The following is a 14,155-nucleotide window of genomic DNA, read 5'->3' as shown; positions in this document are numbered from 1 at the left end:
GGTTTCTGACCAAAACCGCCAGTTTCTGAAGGAAAACCACCGGTTTCCTGCACCCATACACCTGCAATGCCTGAAAAGCCTATATCCTAGGTTGGAAACCTACTTTGAACCGCCGGTTCTAATTTCTCAAAATGTTGAACCTGAACCGAACCGTAGGAACCACCGAACCGTCTGGCAATTCAGAACCGACGCACCAGTCCCGAACTACCGGTTTGAGCAGGTCTAAATGCGCCGTCTTCTTCTTTTCAGCAGCAATAAATACTACTCCATCAATTAAAGTCCAAGACTAGTGGTCCAATACAAAATTGGCAGTTCAGCAGCAAGTACCAATAGATTTCGATGCCAGACCTGGTGGCCCATGTATTACAACACTAAAGGCCCACACCAAAACAGAGCCGGTTAGATCCCAATACCCGGTCAATTAGTGAAATCCACAAACCCTAGTTAATTTTCGAAGATTTGATGACATCAAATATTACCTTTGAGTTCCAATTACCAAATCCAGTTTTAATTTCTGAAATTATTCCACCAATAATAAGATCAAAAAATTATTTATTAATTGAATACCTAAGGAATTCTTGTCACTGTATAATGTTAAGCAGCCGATAATTATGGACAAGAAACATATCTAGATTCATATTTAATATTACACGTTAAGCATTTTATTATATCAATCCAACTTACTTGTTGTGCTATTTGTTTTCAATGATTTGTCGAATCCTAACACAGTTCAATCACAGAAAAAGCTAGAAAATATCTGTTAAACATACGTACTAATATTATTTTATCTGATGAAAAAATAGTTCTGCGTTTTAAACGTTCTTATAATCATCTTTCTCTACAAATGATATATAGGAAATACAAAAATTTATCACAATACAAAATCCAGCCCAAATATTTGACAATCTAATGGTCAATAATTAAACAAAAATACGGAGGTTTATTATAAAACAGTTTTAGGTCATATTATAAAATTCGAGTTTGAAGTCATGTTAAGATCATTTTATGTCATCCTTATTATAATGACCTAAAAATAAGCTAACAATGACCTACAAATGCCCTCGTATGCTTGGTTCTGTATTTTTGTATTAAGAATGAATTTGCATATATCAAAACCCGATATATATACTATACACTAATAGCACCACAAGCTTTGAACCTCTGAACTTATTTTCTTTTGTCTGTATTAATAAATTAAAGTTTAACTATAATCAATTATAATTCAATATTCTAATCTAATCCAAGTATATGCATGTTTTCATACTCCTTCCATCCTATAGAAATAGGCTAATTAGACATGACACATGTTTTAATATATAATTGGTAAAGTAAGATGGAAGAAGAAAAAGTACATGATGAAATAGTGTAGTAGATTGTAGGACCCATAAACAATAAAGTAAAAGGAGAAGGGGAAAAAGTTTTCATAAACTGATATGAACTATTTCTATGGAACGGACTAAAAGGGAAATTCAGCCTATTTCTATGGGACGAAGTGAGTACTAGTATATAAGATGCACGATTATGATATTTGGACCAAGTGTAATATGTATCACATGCATCTTTGAAAAATTATACTCCAATAATAGTACCATATTCTTACGCATTTAAACTTTGAAAAATTATACTCCAATAATAGTACCATATTCTTACGCATTTAAACTTTGAAAAATTATACTCCAATAATAGTACCATATTCTTACGCATTTAAACTTTAACCAATAATGTACGCATTTGGATTATCCAAATCCAATACACTTTCACTTTTGACTACATTGTTGTTATTTCATATGTAGCCATCCACTACACAAAGAAATGAGGAACTTAAGAGATTGAAATACAGAACCATAGAAACCACCAGATGAAGATTATGTAGCATTTCAATTGTAGAGTAAACTTATAGCATAAAATTTATATGAATCTGAAATGATACTTACCAAATACTTGGAACATTTAGTAAATTCAATTTTAGTAATCAATTTCTTGCAAAATACATACTCGGTACTATAAATTTGTACTTCATTCGTCTAGTAAAAATAATCACTATTGGATACTACACATTTTAAATAAATAAGGTTGGTTTTTTAGTAGAGAACGTGTCACTCTTTAAATGTAGATAGTGTCTTCATTTCTTGTTAATTGAGTCGTTTCTTTTTTATACATTAATTAAGAAGTAGTACTAAATGTTTAGTGTTTTGAGTGGACGAAGAATAAAGTAGAAGAGAGAATAAAACAAGAATATGAAAAAAATACTTTCACAAAAATATAAATAACTTATTATTTATATAAGAACGCCCCGAAATGAAATAACGACTCAATTAACAAGACTATAAATGCAAAATAGTTTATTTTTTTGGTGACTAACTAAAATTACATAAAAATAGATGTAATGAAATCTTATAGATACAATATACTATTTAATTACGCGCATAAAAAAACTCTTATATATGAAGTGGACTTAATATTAAGTAGCAAGAGAGAAGCCATTATTGAGAAATGGTGAAGGTTAATATGGACAAATTAGGTAGCATCGGTTCTGGCACTAACAATCTTGGTCTGGAATACGAAATCCGCAAAATGAAATATAGACAGCATACATTGACGATTTATATTTAGAGCATGCGTTCACATTGACATACTTCCCTTCTCCTCCTCTATCTCTCTTTCTTTTAAATTTAAACCCAGACTCAATATTCCAAAAGCATCAAAAGAATTCCTTATGGATCGGTCGTCGAGCGTGAAGAAAAAGACCGACGGGGAGGAGGCCGAGGCCGAGAGGAGCATCGCGGCGCCGCAGCAGCAAGAGCGGGGCGAGGATGAGTCGGTGGAGAGGATTTTCGAGAGCAAGGAGGTGCCGTCGTGGCAGAGGCAGCTGACGCTGAGGGCCTTCGTGGTCAGCTTCATTCTCGCAATTCTCTTCACCTTCATCGTGATGAAGCTGAATCTGACGACCGGGATCATCCCTTCGCTCAACGTCTCCGCCGGCCTCCTTGGATTCTTCTTCGTCAAGACGTGGACCATATTCCTCCAGAAATACGGCTTTCTCAAGCAGCCGTTTACCAGGCAGGAGAACACCGTCATTCAGACTTGCGTCGTCGCCTCCTCAGGCATCGCCTTCAGCGGTCCATATCTCTCTCTCTCTCTCACACGCAGTAATATAATTGTGTGTTGTTGACACTCTGGAATTCTTAACTAGTTTACATTACTTAGCATGTTTGAAGATCCAATTTAGTATATGATGAATCCGCGAATTGTTGATGTTAGTAAATGCAGGAAAATACAGATCACGACACAGAGAATTTTACGTGGTTCGATTTACTGAGGTAAATCTACGTCCACGGGGAGAAATGGGGGCAGGTTTGTATTGCTTGATCTGCGAATTACAGCTTACAACACAGACTTGCTATATGATTATTTCTCTAGAGAGCTTCTAACCCCTTTCTATCAGATCTAAGTTCTATTTATACATTGAACTAAGATCGTGGCTTACATCATCACTCTAGGTCGTGGAGGTCGTGTAGGTCATGGCCTAAGATCGTGGCCTGAGTTGACGCCACGTGGTAGTGGGTATGTTGGAAGTCGTGGAAATCCTGCATGGGTCCACTAACTCCTTGTTCGGTCGAAAACTGAGACCGAACTGCTTTGGTTGCCGATCTGAGAGTAGAGCTTGATGCCGACCTAAGAGCAGAGCTTGATTGGTTGGCTTTTGCCGAGCTGTAGGCTGAGGCCGAACTCTTACTGAGACCGAACTGCTTTGGTAATGCCGAACTCATACTCTTCCTTGGGCTTTGGGCTGATGGGCCGTCACTGCTGTTGGGCTTGTTTAGTCCGTTTGTTTAGTACGCACCCCATCACTACCCCCCCCGAAAGACGAAGTGAATCACTTCGGCGAAGCGAGTCACTTCGGCATTCTGGATAAAGGTACGGGGGAGGCTGACGTCAGGGGACGTGCCTTGCATGTGGCTGCATTAAATGCGACAGTAAAATCCGGCCGTTGAATCCTGAAAAGGTGGGATTCGAAACGGTGCGACGATTTTGAAATCTTCGCCGAATCTGATAAATACCTCCCTTCTTCATCATTGAAGCACTTTTGCGACTGCTTCTTCTGCACTCTTATCTCCTTTGCGAAAAAGATTTTCTTCCGCTTTCAAAAATTTCCTCAGATTTTGCAAAGAGTAAGGACCATGTCTGCTTCTTCTTCGTCTGAGTCTGGTAGCGGTGGTGAAGGGGGTAAGGGGTCTTCTAGCCGGAAAGAATCCGGGGAGAAGACCGTAGAGTATTTTCACAGTATCTTGAGTAAGGATACTGTGATATCCCTTCACGAAAAATACTCTTTTCCTGGGGGGAAGGTTGCGATTCCCGACGACCTTTATAGGGCGGACTCGCCGCCGGAAGGTTACGCCACCGTCTACGAAGCCAGCTTAGAATGCGGGCTTCGTTTCCCCCTTCCCCTTGCCTTTGTAGAGTTGCTAGATTTTTTTCAACTCCCTTTAGGTCAGGTGACTCCGAACTCTTGGAGGCACTTATCGGCTTTTGCTGCCGAACTGCGTAGGCTAGATAAGGATCTGTCTCTGAGGGCAATCCTTAATTTTTTCCAGTTTAAAAGGAAGGGATCTTGGTTTTACTTGGTCCCTTTACAGCCTTTTAGGGCCTTTTGTAAAACCAAATGGCCGAAATGGCAAAATCGCTTCTTTTTTTATAACAGGACTGCGGCTCCTAGTTTTCCCTGGAGAGGGCCGAAGTCCGTTATCCGTCATCCTCGGCCTGAACCGTTGGACGAGCTCGATGGCGAGCTCAACAAGATTCCCATAGTTAGGAAACAATACACGGAGTCTGAGCTCGTCAAGGGCGACGTCGTGTTCGACATCTCGTCTTCGGACGAAGAGGCCGAGGGTGAGGATTTCTCTTTATCTTTATGCTCTACTGCTTTAACGAAGAAAACTAACCTTGCTTTCTTGCTTTTTGGCAGTGTACATGCTGAACAAGGCTACCCGAAAATCTTCGGAGTCCAAGGAGCCGGAGAGAGAGAAGGCTACCAGCTCGGCGCCTGATGCCGAGAAGAATCCGAAGAGGCAAAAGACTTCTTCGGGTCCAAAGAAGCCGGAGTCGACTTCGGCAAATAGGAAGGGGAAGACCCAGAAACCCCCGAGAGCGCCAGAGAAAGACATGGTCTTGGCGCCTCCTTCGGAGCATATCTGTGAGCCATTTTTATGGCCCACGGACTTTGCCGAGGTGAATTGTCTTCTTGATTCTTTGGCTTTGCTTCTGTCCTGTATTTTTGGTGCCCTCTGTTGACTTTTTTCTTTATCCATTTTCAGAGGAACGACATGCTCTCCAAGCTCGTCGCCGTCGAACTCTCCAAAGCGTCCAACGACTATGCTGAGATGCAGAGGAAATTGGCGGCTGCTTGTCACCGGGCCGAGCAGGCTGAGGCAAACTTTGAGAAAGCCAGAGCTGCTAGGATTTCGGCCCAGGATGAAGCTCAGTTTGCCAAAAACCAGCTCGTCATCCAGCGAGAGCAGACGAAACGGAGTGGTGCTGCCGCCGTGGTTGCCCAGGGGGAGGCTCTCCGTGTTTACACGGAGAAACTCTTTTTGAGCAGCCAGTTCTCGGCTTTTGTCGGTAGTCTGGTAAGGCTAATTGCCGATAAGGGCGAGCAGGGGGCCGACGTCGTGCTGCCTCTGTACAGCCGAGAGATAGCAGCTCGGCTTCAGAATCTGCCGCTCCTTGAGGAGCTCGCTTCATCCTCGGTCCTGCTTTCTGCAGACCGAGTCCGAAGTTGTCGAGCTGATCGGGACGAGAACCTGGAGGCTATCTTTGCCTCCGTGGGACCCGTTTCACCCGCTTCGACTTACAACGGAGAGGGTGAGGCCGAGCCGCTGGAGCTGGAGGCCGGCGATAAGCAGGCCGATCAGGAGGCGCAGCAGATCGGCTACGGTGGCGCCGAACAGGCTGGGGAGAGCAAGGAGGCAGAGGCTGAAGCTGAAGCAGATAAGGAGAAGGAAGCTGAACCTCACCGAGAAGGCGGAGACGAGGCTAGCGAAGTATGATTTCGTCTCCCTTCTCTTAGTTTAGTTTCTTCCTTTATGTAAAATGGCCTTGAAGCCCTCCTTGTATAGAAAAATTTTTTTCTTATGAATGAAAAAATTCTTCTTTCTGCTCTTGTGTCTTCGTTTAGCCTTTCGTACTCTCTTACTCCTGTTGTGGTTTACTACCTGCTCGGTAAGCTGAAATGCCGAACTGACGTAGCTGCTTTGTACTCAAGGAGATGGAGATACTTCACTGGAAACGGCTGTACTCTTCGGCTTTAGACGAAGCTGAGAAAAGAGCTATAGCCGATCAGACGAAGAATGACGAGCTTCTGGCTCGTTTAGTGAAGCTGGAGGCCGATAATAAGGACTTAGAGTCCGATAAGAATGATCTGGAGGCCGAGCTGAACACGACCATTGCTGAGAGGACTGCGTACGAGGATTACATCCGTGTGCGCGGGGGAATGACCATATCAGATGTTCAGAGTCGAGTTGACGAACTGTGGGAGGAATATAATGTACTTCGGAGGAACAATGCGCTGGAGAGCTCGGCTTGCCAACAAGTCGTGACATCATTGCGGCGCTGGGCCTCTCGGTACGACATAGTTCTTGCCCGGCGTCCCTCAATTGAGAGATTCCTCCGGCATTTCCCGCCAACAGATGCTAGTACTCCAGCTCAAACCTCTGATTCACTTGCTCAAAACCCTACTCCAAGTCAGCAACGAACTCAGGGACAACCGGAGACGTCAAGTCAAGGACGGGCTGAAGTTCGCAGAAGAGCTGTGGTTATGAGTGAGCAAGATCGGCAAATGCTTCGTGAAGAGACCCTTCGCCGCCGAGGTGCTAGGGCTTCCCGGGCTCAGAGAAGAGGTGGCAGGTCGATTAGAGCATCTCGTCGACCTGCTTATTCTGCGGCTGCCTGGAACGCCCGAACTCAGCTTCACGAGGATTTTGTGAATAGATGGCTCAACTTTAGCAACCCTGGACAGTAGAATAGTCCTTTGTAATAGCGTAACGCCATCTCGTAGGGTAGCGGAGTTGTGTGCCGAACAAGTTTTGAAAAATGAAATTTTGTTTTCGCTTCTAACACTGTATTTACAGCTTAGCGAAAAATTTCATCGTACTTGTCCTCGGTCTTATGAAGTAAACTTCTTTGACCGGACTTGGTCCTTGATCTGATGAAATAAACATCTTTGACCGGACTCGTCTTTGGTCTGATGAAATAAACATCTTTGACCGGACTCGTCTTTGGTCTGATGAAATAAACATCTTTGACCGGACTCGTCTTTGGTCTGATGAAATAAACATCTTTGACCGGACTCGTCTTTGGTCTGATGAAATAAACATCTTTGACCGGACTCGTCTTGGGTCTGATGAAATAAACATCTTTGACCGGACTCGTCTTTGGTCTGATGAAATAAACATCTTTGACCGGACTCGTCTTTGGTCTGATGAAATAAACATCTTTGACCGGACTCGTCTTGGGTCTGATGAAATAAACATCTTTGACCGGACTCGTCTTTGGTCTGATGAAATAAACATCTTTGACCGGACTCGTCTTTGGTCTGATGAAATAAACATCTTTGACCGGACTCGTCTTTGGTCTGATGACATAGACATCTTTGACCGGACTCGTCTTTGGTCTGATGAAATAAACATCTTTGACCGGACTCGTCTTTGGTCTGATGACATAAACATCTTTGACCGGACTTGGTTTGTGTTCTAATTTGGCGATTTTTGTCGCCGGGATCGAACTTTCCCTTGTCCTAATTCGGCGAGTTTTATCGCGTGGATCGGACTTTCCCAGTTAACCGAAGTGGTCTTATGCAGTAAACCTCTTTGACTAGACATGGTCGTCCTTGGTCTTATGAGGTAAACTTCTTTGACCGAACTTGGTCGTCCTAATTCGGCGAGGTTTATCGCGTGGATCGGACTTTCCCTTGTCCTAATTCAGGCAAGTTTTATCGCGAGAATCGGACTTTCGTTGCAGTTCGTTTCAGACGAAGTGCTTGATTTTTAAGCCGAATTGTGGTCTTGTATCCTCTTTAGAAGCTTGGACTTCACAATCGTTGGCTTATTGCAGCTCGTTTCAGACGAACTGCTTGTTTAAGCTGAATTGTGGTCTTGTATCTTCTTTAGAAGCTTGGACTTCACAATCGTTGGCTTATTGCAGCTCGTTTCAGACGAACTGCTTGTTTAAGCTGAATTGTGGTCTTGTATCTTCTGTAGAAGCTTTGACTCACAATCGTTGGCTTATTGCAGCTCGTTTCAGACGAACTGCTTGTTTAAGCTGAATTGTGGTCTTGTATCTTCTGTAGAAGCTTTGACTCACAATCGTTGGCTTATATATGTTCTAAGAAGGGGATCAGCCTTCGAAGAACAAGATACCTCAGTAACATTTGTAAGAGACGACACGCACCGAGACAGACAAAACACACAGACAAAACGCACAGAGACAAATAAAGACCAAGCAAACCAAAGAAAGCACATTGACCGGACTGTCTCTTACAAATGGAACTTTTTGAGGTTGGAAACGTACCATGTTCGGGGTACTTGTGCTCTTGACACGTGAGTCAATTTGTAAGACCCTTTGCCGAGGACTTCTGACACCCGATATGGACCTTCCCATGTGGGTTCGAGTTCGCCCAGCTTTTCTGCTCGGCTTACTTCGTTGTTTCTCAAGACGAGATCTCCCACTTGAAATTGCAGCTTCTTCACCCTTTGGTTGTAATACCGGGCTACTTGCTCCTTGTACTTGGCTGCTTTTATGCAGGCCAATTCTCTTCTTTCTTCGGCAAGATCTAGTTCGGCTCTCAGTCCGTCACCATTCATTTCTAAGGAGAAATTGAGTTCGGGGACTGGGTATGCCAATCTAAACCGGAATCACGGCTTCAGTGCCGTACACCATCGAGTTCGGCTCCGGTGTGACTTCGGTCATTCCGCCTGCCTCTGACTCCGGCTGCTGTGATTGCTATGCTTGATGGTGCCGAACTGATTGCTCGGCACTTTTAAGCGCAATATGCGAACACACTTGCTCTTTTTTCGATCACCTCGGATGACCGCTATCTCTCCTTTGGTGGGGAAGGTGTTCGGCGAGGAAGCCTCTGATCGCTATGATCGGGCTTCTTTTTGTCTTCTCTAGATGAGCTGTCTAAAGACCGTTTTCGACGGTCTGCCTCATCGGCACGAGAAAACTTGTCCGCAATGTCCCACATCTCTTGAGCTGTTTGCGGACTGCATTCCACGAGCTTTCTGTAGAGAGCTCCGGGCAGGATTCCATTTTGGAATGCCGAAATGACAAGTAGATCATTGAGATTATCTACTTGTAGGCATTCCTTATGGAATCTCGTCAGGAAGTCGCTGATCTTTTCGTCGCGACCTTGACGTATAGAAAGCAGCTGAGCCGAAGTAATCCGGGCTTCCGCTTTCTGAAAGAACCTCCTGTGGAAAGCATCCATTAGATCTCGGTAGGATCTAATGCTGCCTTGGGGGAGGCTATCGAACCACCTTCTTGCGTTCCCGATAAGCAGTTCGGGAAACAGCTTGCACATGTGGACCTCGTTGAGACCCTGGTTCGCCATGTTATATTGATAGCGTCCCAAGAAATCATGAGGATCCACGAGTCCGTCATAGGTTATCGACGGAGTTCGGTAGTTCTGTGGTAGGGAAGTTCGGGTAATATCGTCCGAGAACGGAGTCCTCAATGCTCCGTACATGGCGAACCCGACATTTCTTCGGTATGGAGGAGATGGAGTTCTCCTGTGATTCCGGCACCGAGGATTCTTTCTTCTGGAAGACATGACACTACTGCGGTAGTGACTGTCTCGTATGGAGGGAGAGGGAGAATCCGCCGTTTTCGCCTCCGGCTGCTTTTGGCTTCTCTGCAGGAAGGTTAAGAATTCCTCCTGCTTTTCAGCCAAAAACAGCTTGACAGCCTCGTTCAAATCGGGCTGCTGGGAAGACTCGGTGTGACGGCTTTTGGAGCGGCTTGTTCCTCCGCCATGAGAACTGGTGGTGGATTTATCCCTAGGCTGTTTTCCAGACCTATGGGGTGGATTGGCTTCCTCCTGGTTCTCACGGGCAGGAATACGGGTACTCTGCGATCTGGTATGCATTTTTTGGGTTGAAAAAATGGTCAAAAATTCGCTTTATCACAAATTTGGTTCTCTGTTTCCCACAGACGGCGCCAGTGATGAATCCGCGAATTGTTGATGTTAGTAAATGCAGGAAAATACAGATCACGACACAGAGAATTTTACGTGGTTCGATTTACTGAGGTAAATCTACGTCCACGGGGAGAAATGGGGGCAGGTTTGTATTGCTTGATCTGCGAATTACAGCTTACAACACAGACTTGCTATATGATTATTTCTCTAGAGAGCTTCTAACCCCTTTCTATCAGATCTAAGTTCTATTTATACATTGAACTAAGATCGTGGCTTACATCATCACTCTAGGTCGTGGAGGTCGTGTAGGTCATGGCCTAAGATCGTGGCCTGAGTTGACGCCACGTGGTAGTGGGTATGTTGGAAGTCGTGGAAATCCTGCATGGGTCCACTAACTCCTTGTTCGGTCGAAAACTGAGACCGAACTGCTTTGGTTGCCGATCTGAGAGTAGAGCTTGATGCCGACCTAAGAGCAGAGCTTGATTGGTTGGCTTTTGCCGAGCTGTAGGCTGAGGCCGAACTCTTACTGAGACCGAACTGCTTTGGTAATGCCGAACTCATACTCTTCCTTGGGCTTTGGGCTGATGGGCCGTCACTGCTGTTGGGCTTGTTTAGTCCGTTTGTTTAGTACGCACCCCATCAGTATACAAAGTCATGCAAGCATGTTGTTGGGTGTCAAGTGTAGCACTTTTTTTTTTTGGTGAATGAATCCTGATTAAACATTGCACTAATGTTGGTATAATTTTGGTAGGTAGTAGGATTTTCTTTATTGATCACATACCAAAATTTTGGACGCAAAAATATCTCATCTTTTAAGTATTATTAATAGTAGTATCATCTTTCAAGAAGTAGGCGTGCGGTGGGATGGACCAAACCCATAATAATGGGAGTCTAAATTTTGGACCACTGATTTTATTTTATCAATAAATCCTATTTTCTCATGGATAATATTTAAGGATAATAGCTTTTGGGGAAAGGGAGAAATTTTTTTTCTAGAATGTGGAAAAACTGGGAGTGTGTCCCTTTATTGCTGTCATGTCTTCAAATTAGTCCAGTAGAGCTCACATCACATGTCTTTGGGTTTATAGGTTTCTGCAATTAAAATGACGTTTATTGAATCAATTAATTAATGTTTGACTTATGACTTTTATAACATTGTATTCCATTTCATAAGTTTACTGTGAATTTTATTTGACTTGTACAATTGGCTGGCATGTGAGATTCTATATTATTAAATGTTGATGCAAGTTGGCTAATTCAAGTGGGATTTGTGACTTGTCACGAGATTCTACCATTACTTGTTGCGTGACTTGTGTTATACAACTTGATCCTAATTTAAGTCTTTGCGCTGTCTTATTTGATTACGCCAAATCAAACTGTCACTAAGATATAAGGGCTTTGATGCTGCCCTTTCGTCGTAATAGGAATAATTTATTACAAACAATGCCAGACTAAGATTCGATGGATCACTAATCCTACTATTAAATTGTGTGATTTTTTTGTAGTGAATATTTACCTTCAAAGTTTAAGAGTGCTATTTTAGTTTATTTATTCATCATATATAATTGTTTCTCATCTTGAAGAATTTGGACTGAAGCAACTGGACTGTGTTCACAACATGTTACTCGATCACTTGCAAGAAAACTAGGAAACTCTTATTACAGTTATATACTAGTAGAATTTCTGGCTTAACACAAACTGATCAAAATATTCAGGAGGCTTTGGAAGCTACCTTTTTGGTATGAGTCAAGTTATCGCAAAACAAACTACTGAAGATAATAACCCTCAGAATATTAAGAATCCTCAACTTTCATGGATGATTGGCTTCCTATTCGTCGTTAGCTTTTTGGGACTCTTCGCTGTTGTACCTCTTCGGAAGGTATGCATTTGTGGAGTTCGAATTCTCATCTGCCTCTACCAACTTAAATGAAAATAAAATTGTGGTGTTTCGAGTAACTTTGTTTTTTGTATTGATTCAGATAATGATTATTGATTTCAAACTCACTTATCCAAGTGGTACTGCTACTGCTCATCTCATCAACAGCTTTCACACTCCTCAGGGAGCCAAGCTAGCTAAGTTAGTCGATTTTTCATATTCTGCCTCGTATATATTTATCGCCCTCGAACGGTTACCTAATATGTTTAGCGTGGTTCAGGAAACAAGTAAGAACTTTGGGGAAATTCTTCTCGTTCAGCTTCCTCTGGGGTTTCTTCCAGTGGTTTTTCACTGCAGCGGATGGTTGCGGATTCGTGAATTTCCCTACATTTGGCCTTAAAGCTTATGATAACAAGTGAGTTTCCTCCTTTGCTTGGCGTGTATTCAAAAGGCTATGTAGTGTAACATGATTGTATTGCATACTGTCAGGTTCTACTTTGATTTCTCTGCAACATATGTTGGTGTCGGTATGATATGTCCGTATCTAATCAACGTATCGCTGCTGGTTGGTTCTATCCTGTCGTGGGGCATTATGTGGCCGCTCATTAACAACCGGAAGGGCGACTGGTACTCTGCAGACTATCTACCCAGCAGCCTTCATGGCTTGCAAGGTTACAGGGTAATTCATATATCCTAGTATTTTGTTTGATGTCTAACTATATTCGATCAATTGAGTGCTCATTTGTCGAAGTTTGGTTCCGTTGTTTAGGTCTTCATTGCCATAGCCATGATTCTTGGCGACGGCCTCTACAACTTCGTTAAGGTCCTAGGTCGGACCTTATTCGGGTTGTACCACCAACTACGCAACAAAAGTGCAGCTCAAGCCCTCCCGGTAGGTGGCAACACCCACGCACCTCCTACTCTATCGTACGATGATCAGCGTAGAATCCAACTTTTTCACAAGGACCAAATCCCTACTTGGGCTGCCATTGCTAGCTACATCACAATTGCAGTAATATCTACTATTATTATTCCTCACATCTTCCCCCCTCTAAAATGGCACTACATTGTGGTGATGTACATATTCGCACCGGCACTAGGCTTCTGCAATGCCTACGGAATGGGCCTCACTGATTGGTCGCTGGCTTCGACTTATGGGAAGTTGGCGATATTTGTTATCGGTGCGTGGGTTGGAGCTTCTCACGGGGGTGTTCTGGCTGGGCTGGCTGCGTGTGGTGTGATGATGAACATCGTGTCGACTGCCTCAGACCTGACACAGGACTTCAAGACCGGGTACATGACCCTAGCGTCTCCACGGTCTATGTTCGTGAGCCAGATAATTGGTACTGCTATGGGCTGCGTGATCTCACCGTGCGTGTTCTGGCTCTTCTACAAGGCCTTTGATGATCTCGGGGTGAGTGGATCGCAGTATCCAGCGCCTTATGCAGCCATCTACCGCAACATAGCGATCTTGGGGGTGGACGGAACTTCGTCCCTGCCCAAGAACTGCCTCACGTTGTGCTACGTGTTCTTCGCTGGGGCGGTTGTGATCAATGCTATCCGGGACGCATTGGGGCCGAGATGGGCGAGGTTCATTCCCATTCCTATGGCTATGGCGATCCCGTTCTATCTCGGGGCATATTTCACCATCGATATGTGTGTTGGGAGCTTGATTCTTTTTGTCTGGGAGACGATCGACAAGGCGAAAGCGGATGCGTTTGGGCCCGCGGTGGCTTCTGGACTGATATGCGGAGATGGGATATGGACGCTGCCGAGCTCGCTGCTGGCTTTGTTCGGCGTGAAGCCGCCTATTTGCATGAAGTTTCTGTCGAGAAAAGCGAACACAAGGGTTGACAAGTTCTTGGGTGGTAGCTAAGGATGTGTTTGTTTTGAGGTTTCATCGATCTGTTTACACTTTACACAATCGTAGTGTTTCTTGTTTTTGGAAATGTATATATAGATAAGCATATAATTTGCTTAAGTAACTCACTCAAATGTTATACTTGTACCAAACATTGTTGTTTCTCATGTTTTTTCATAGCACAAGTCACAATTGGGAAAAATAAAAACAAGACAGCCCAAAAATA

The 14,155-nt window shown here is 43.6% G+C and overlaps 1 protein-coding gene across 1 annotated transcript; it reads left to right on the top strand.

Moving 5' to 3' along the window:
- The first annotated feature begins 2,455 nt into the window (after positions 1–2,455).
- LOC121784706 (probable metal-nicotianamine transporter YSL7) lies at positions 2,456–14,053 on the top strand. The gene is made up of 6 exons (XM_042182916.1): positions 2,456–3,119; positions 11,908–12,071; positions 12,172–12,269; positions 12,349–12,483; positions 12,558–12,747; positions 12,838–14,053. The coding sequence occupies exons 1-6, from the start codon at positions 2,717–2,719 to the stop codon at positions 13,942–13,944; spliced, it is 2,097 nt and encodes a 698-aa protein (XP_042038850.1). The 5' UTR covers positions 2,456–2,716; the 3' UTR covers positions 13,945–14,053.
- The last annotated feature ends 102 nt before the right edge of the window (positions 14,054–14,155 follow it).

This window comes from Salvia splendens, chromosome 21, assembly GCF_004379255.2.
Source record: "Salvia splendens isolate huo1 chromosome 21, SspV2, whole genome shotgun sequence".
Lineage (NCBI taxonomy): Eukaryota > Viridiplantae > Streptophyta > Magnoliopsida > Lamiales > Lamiaceae > Salvia > Salvia splendens.
This window is presented reverse-complemented; position numbering and strand designations above follow the sequence as displayed.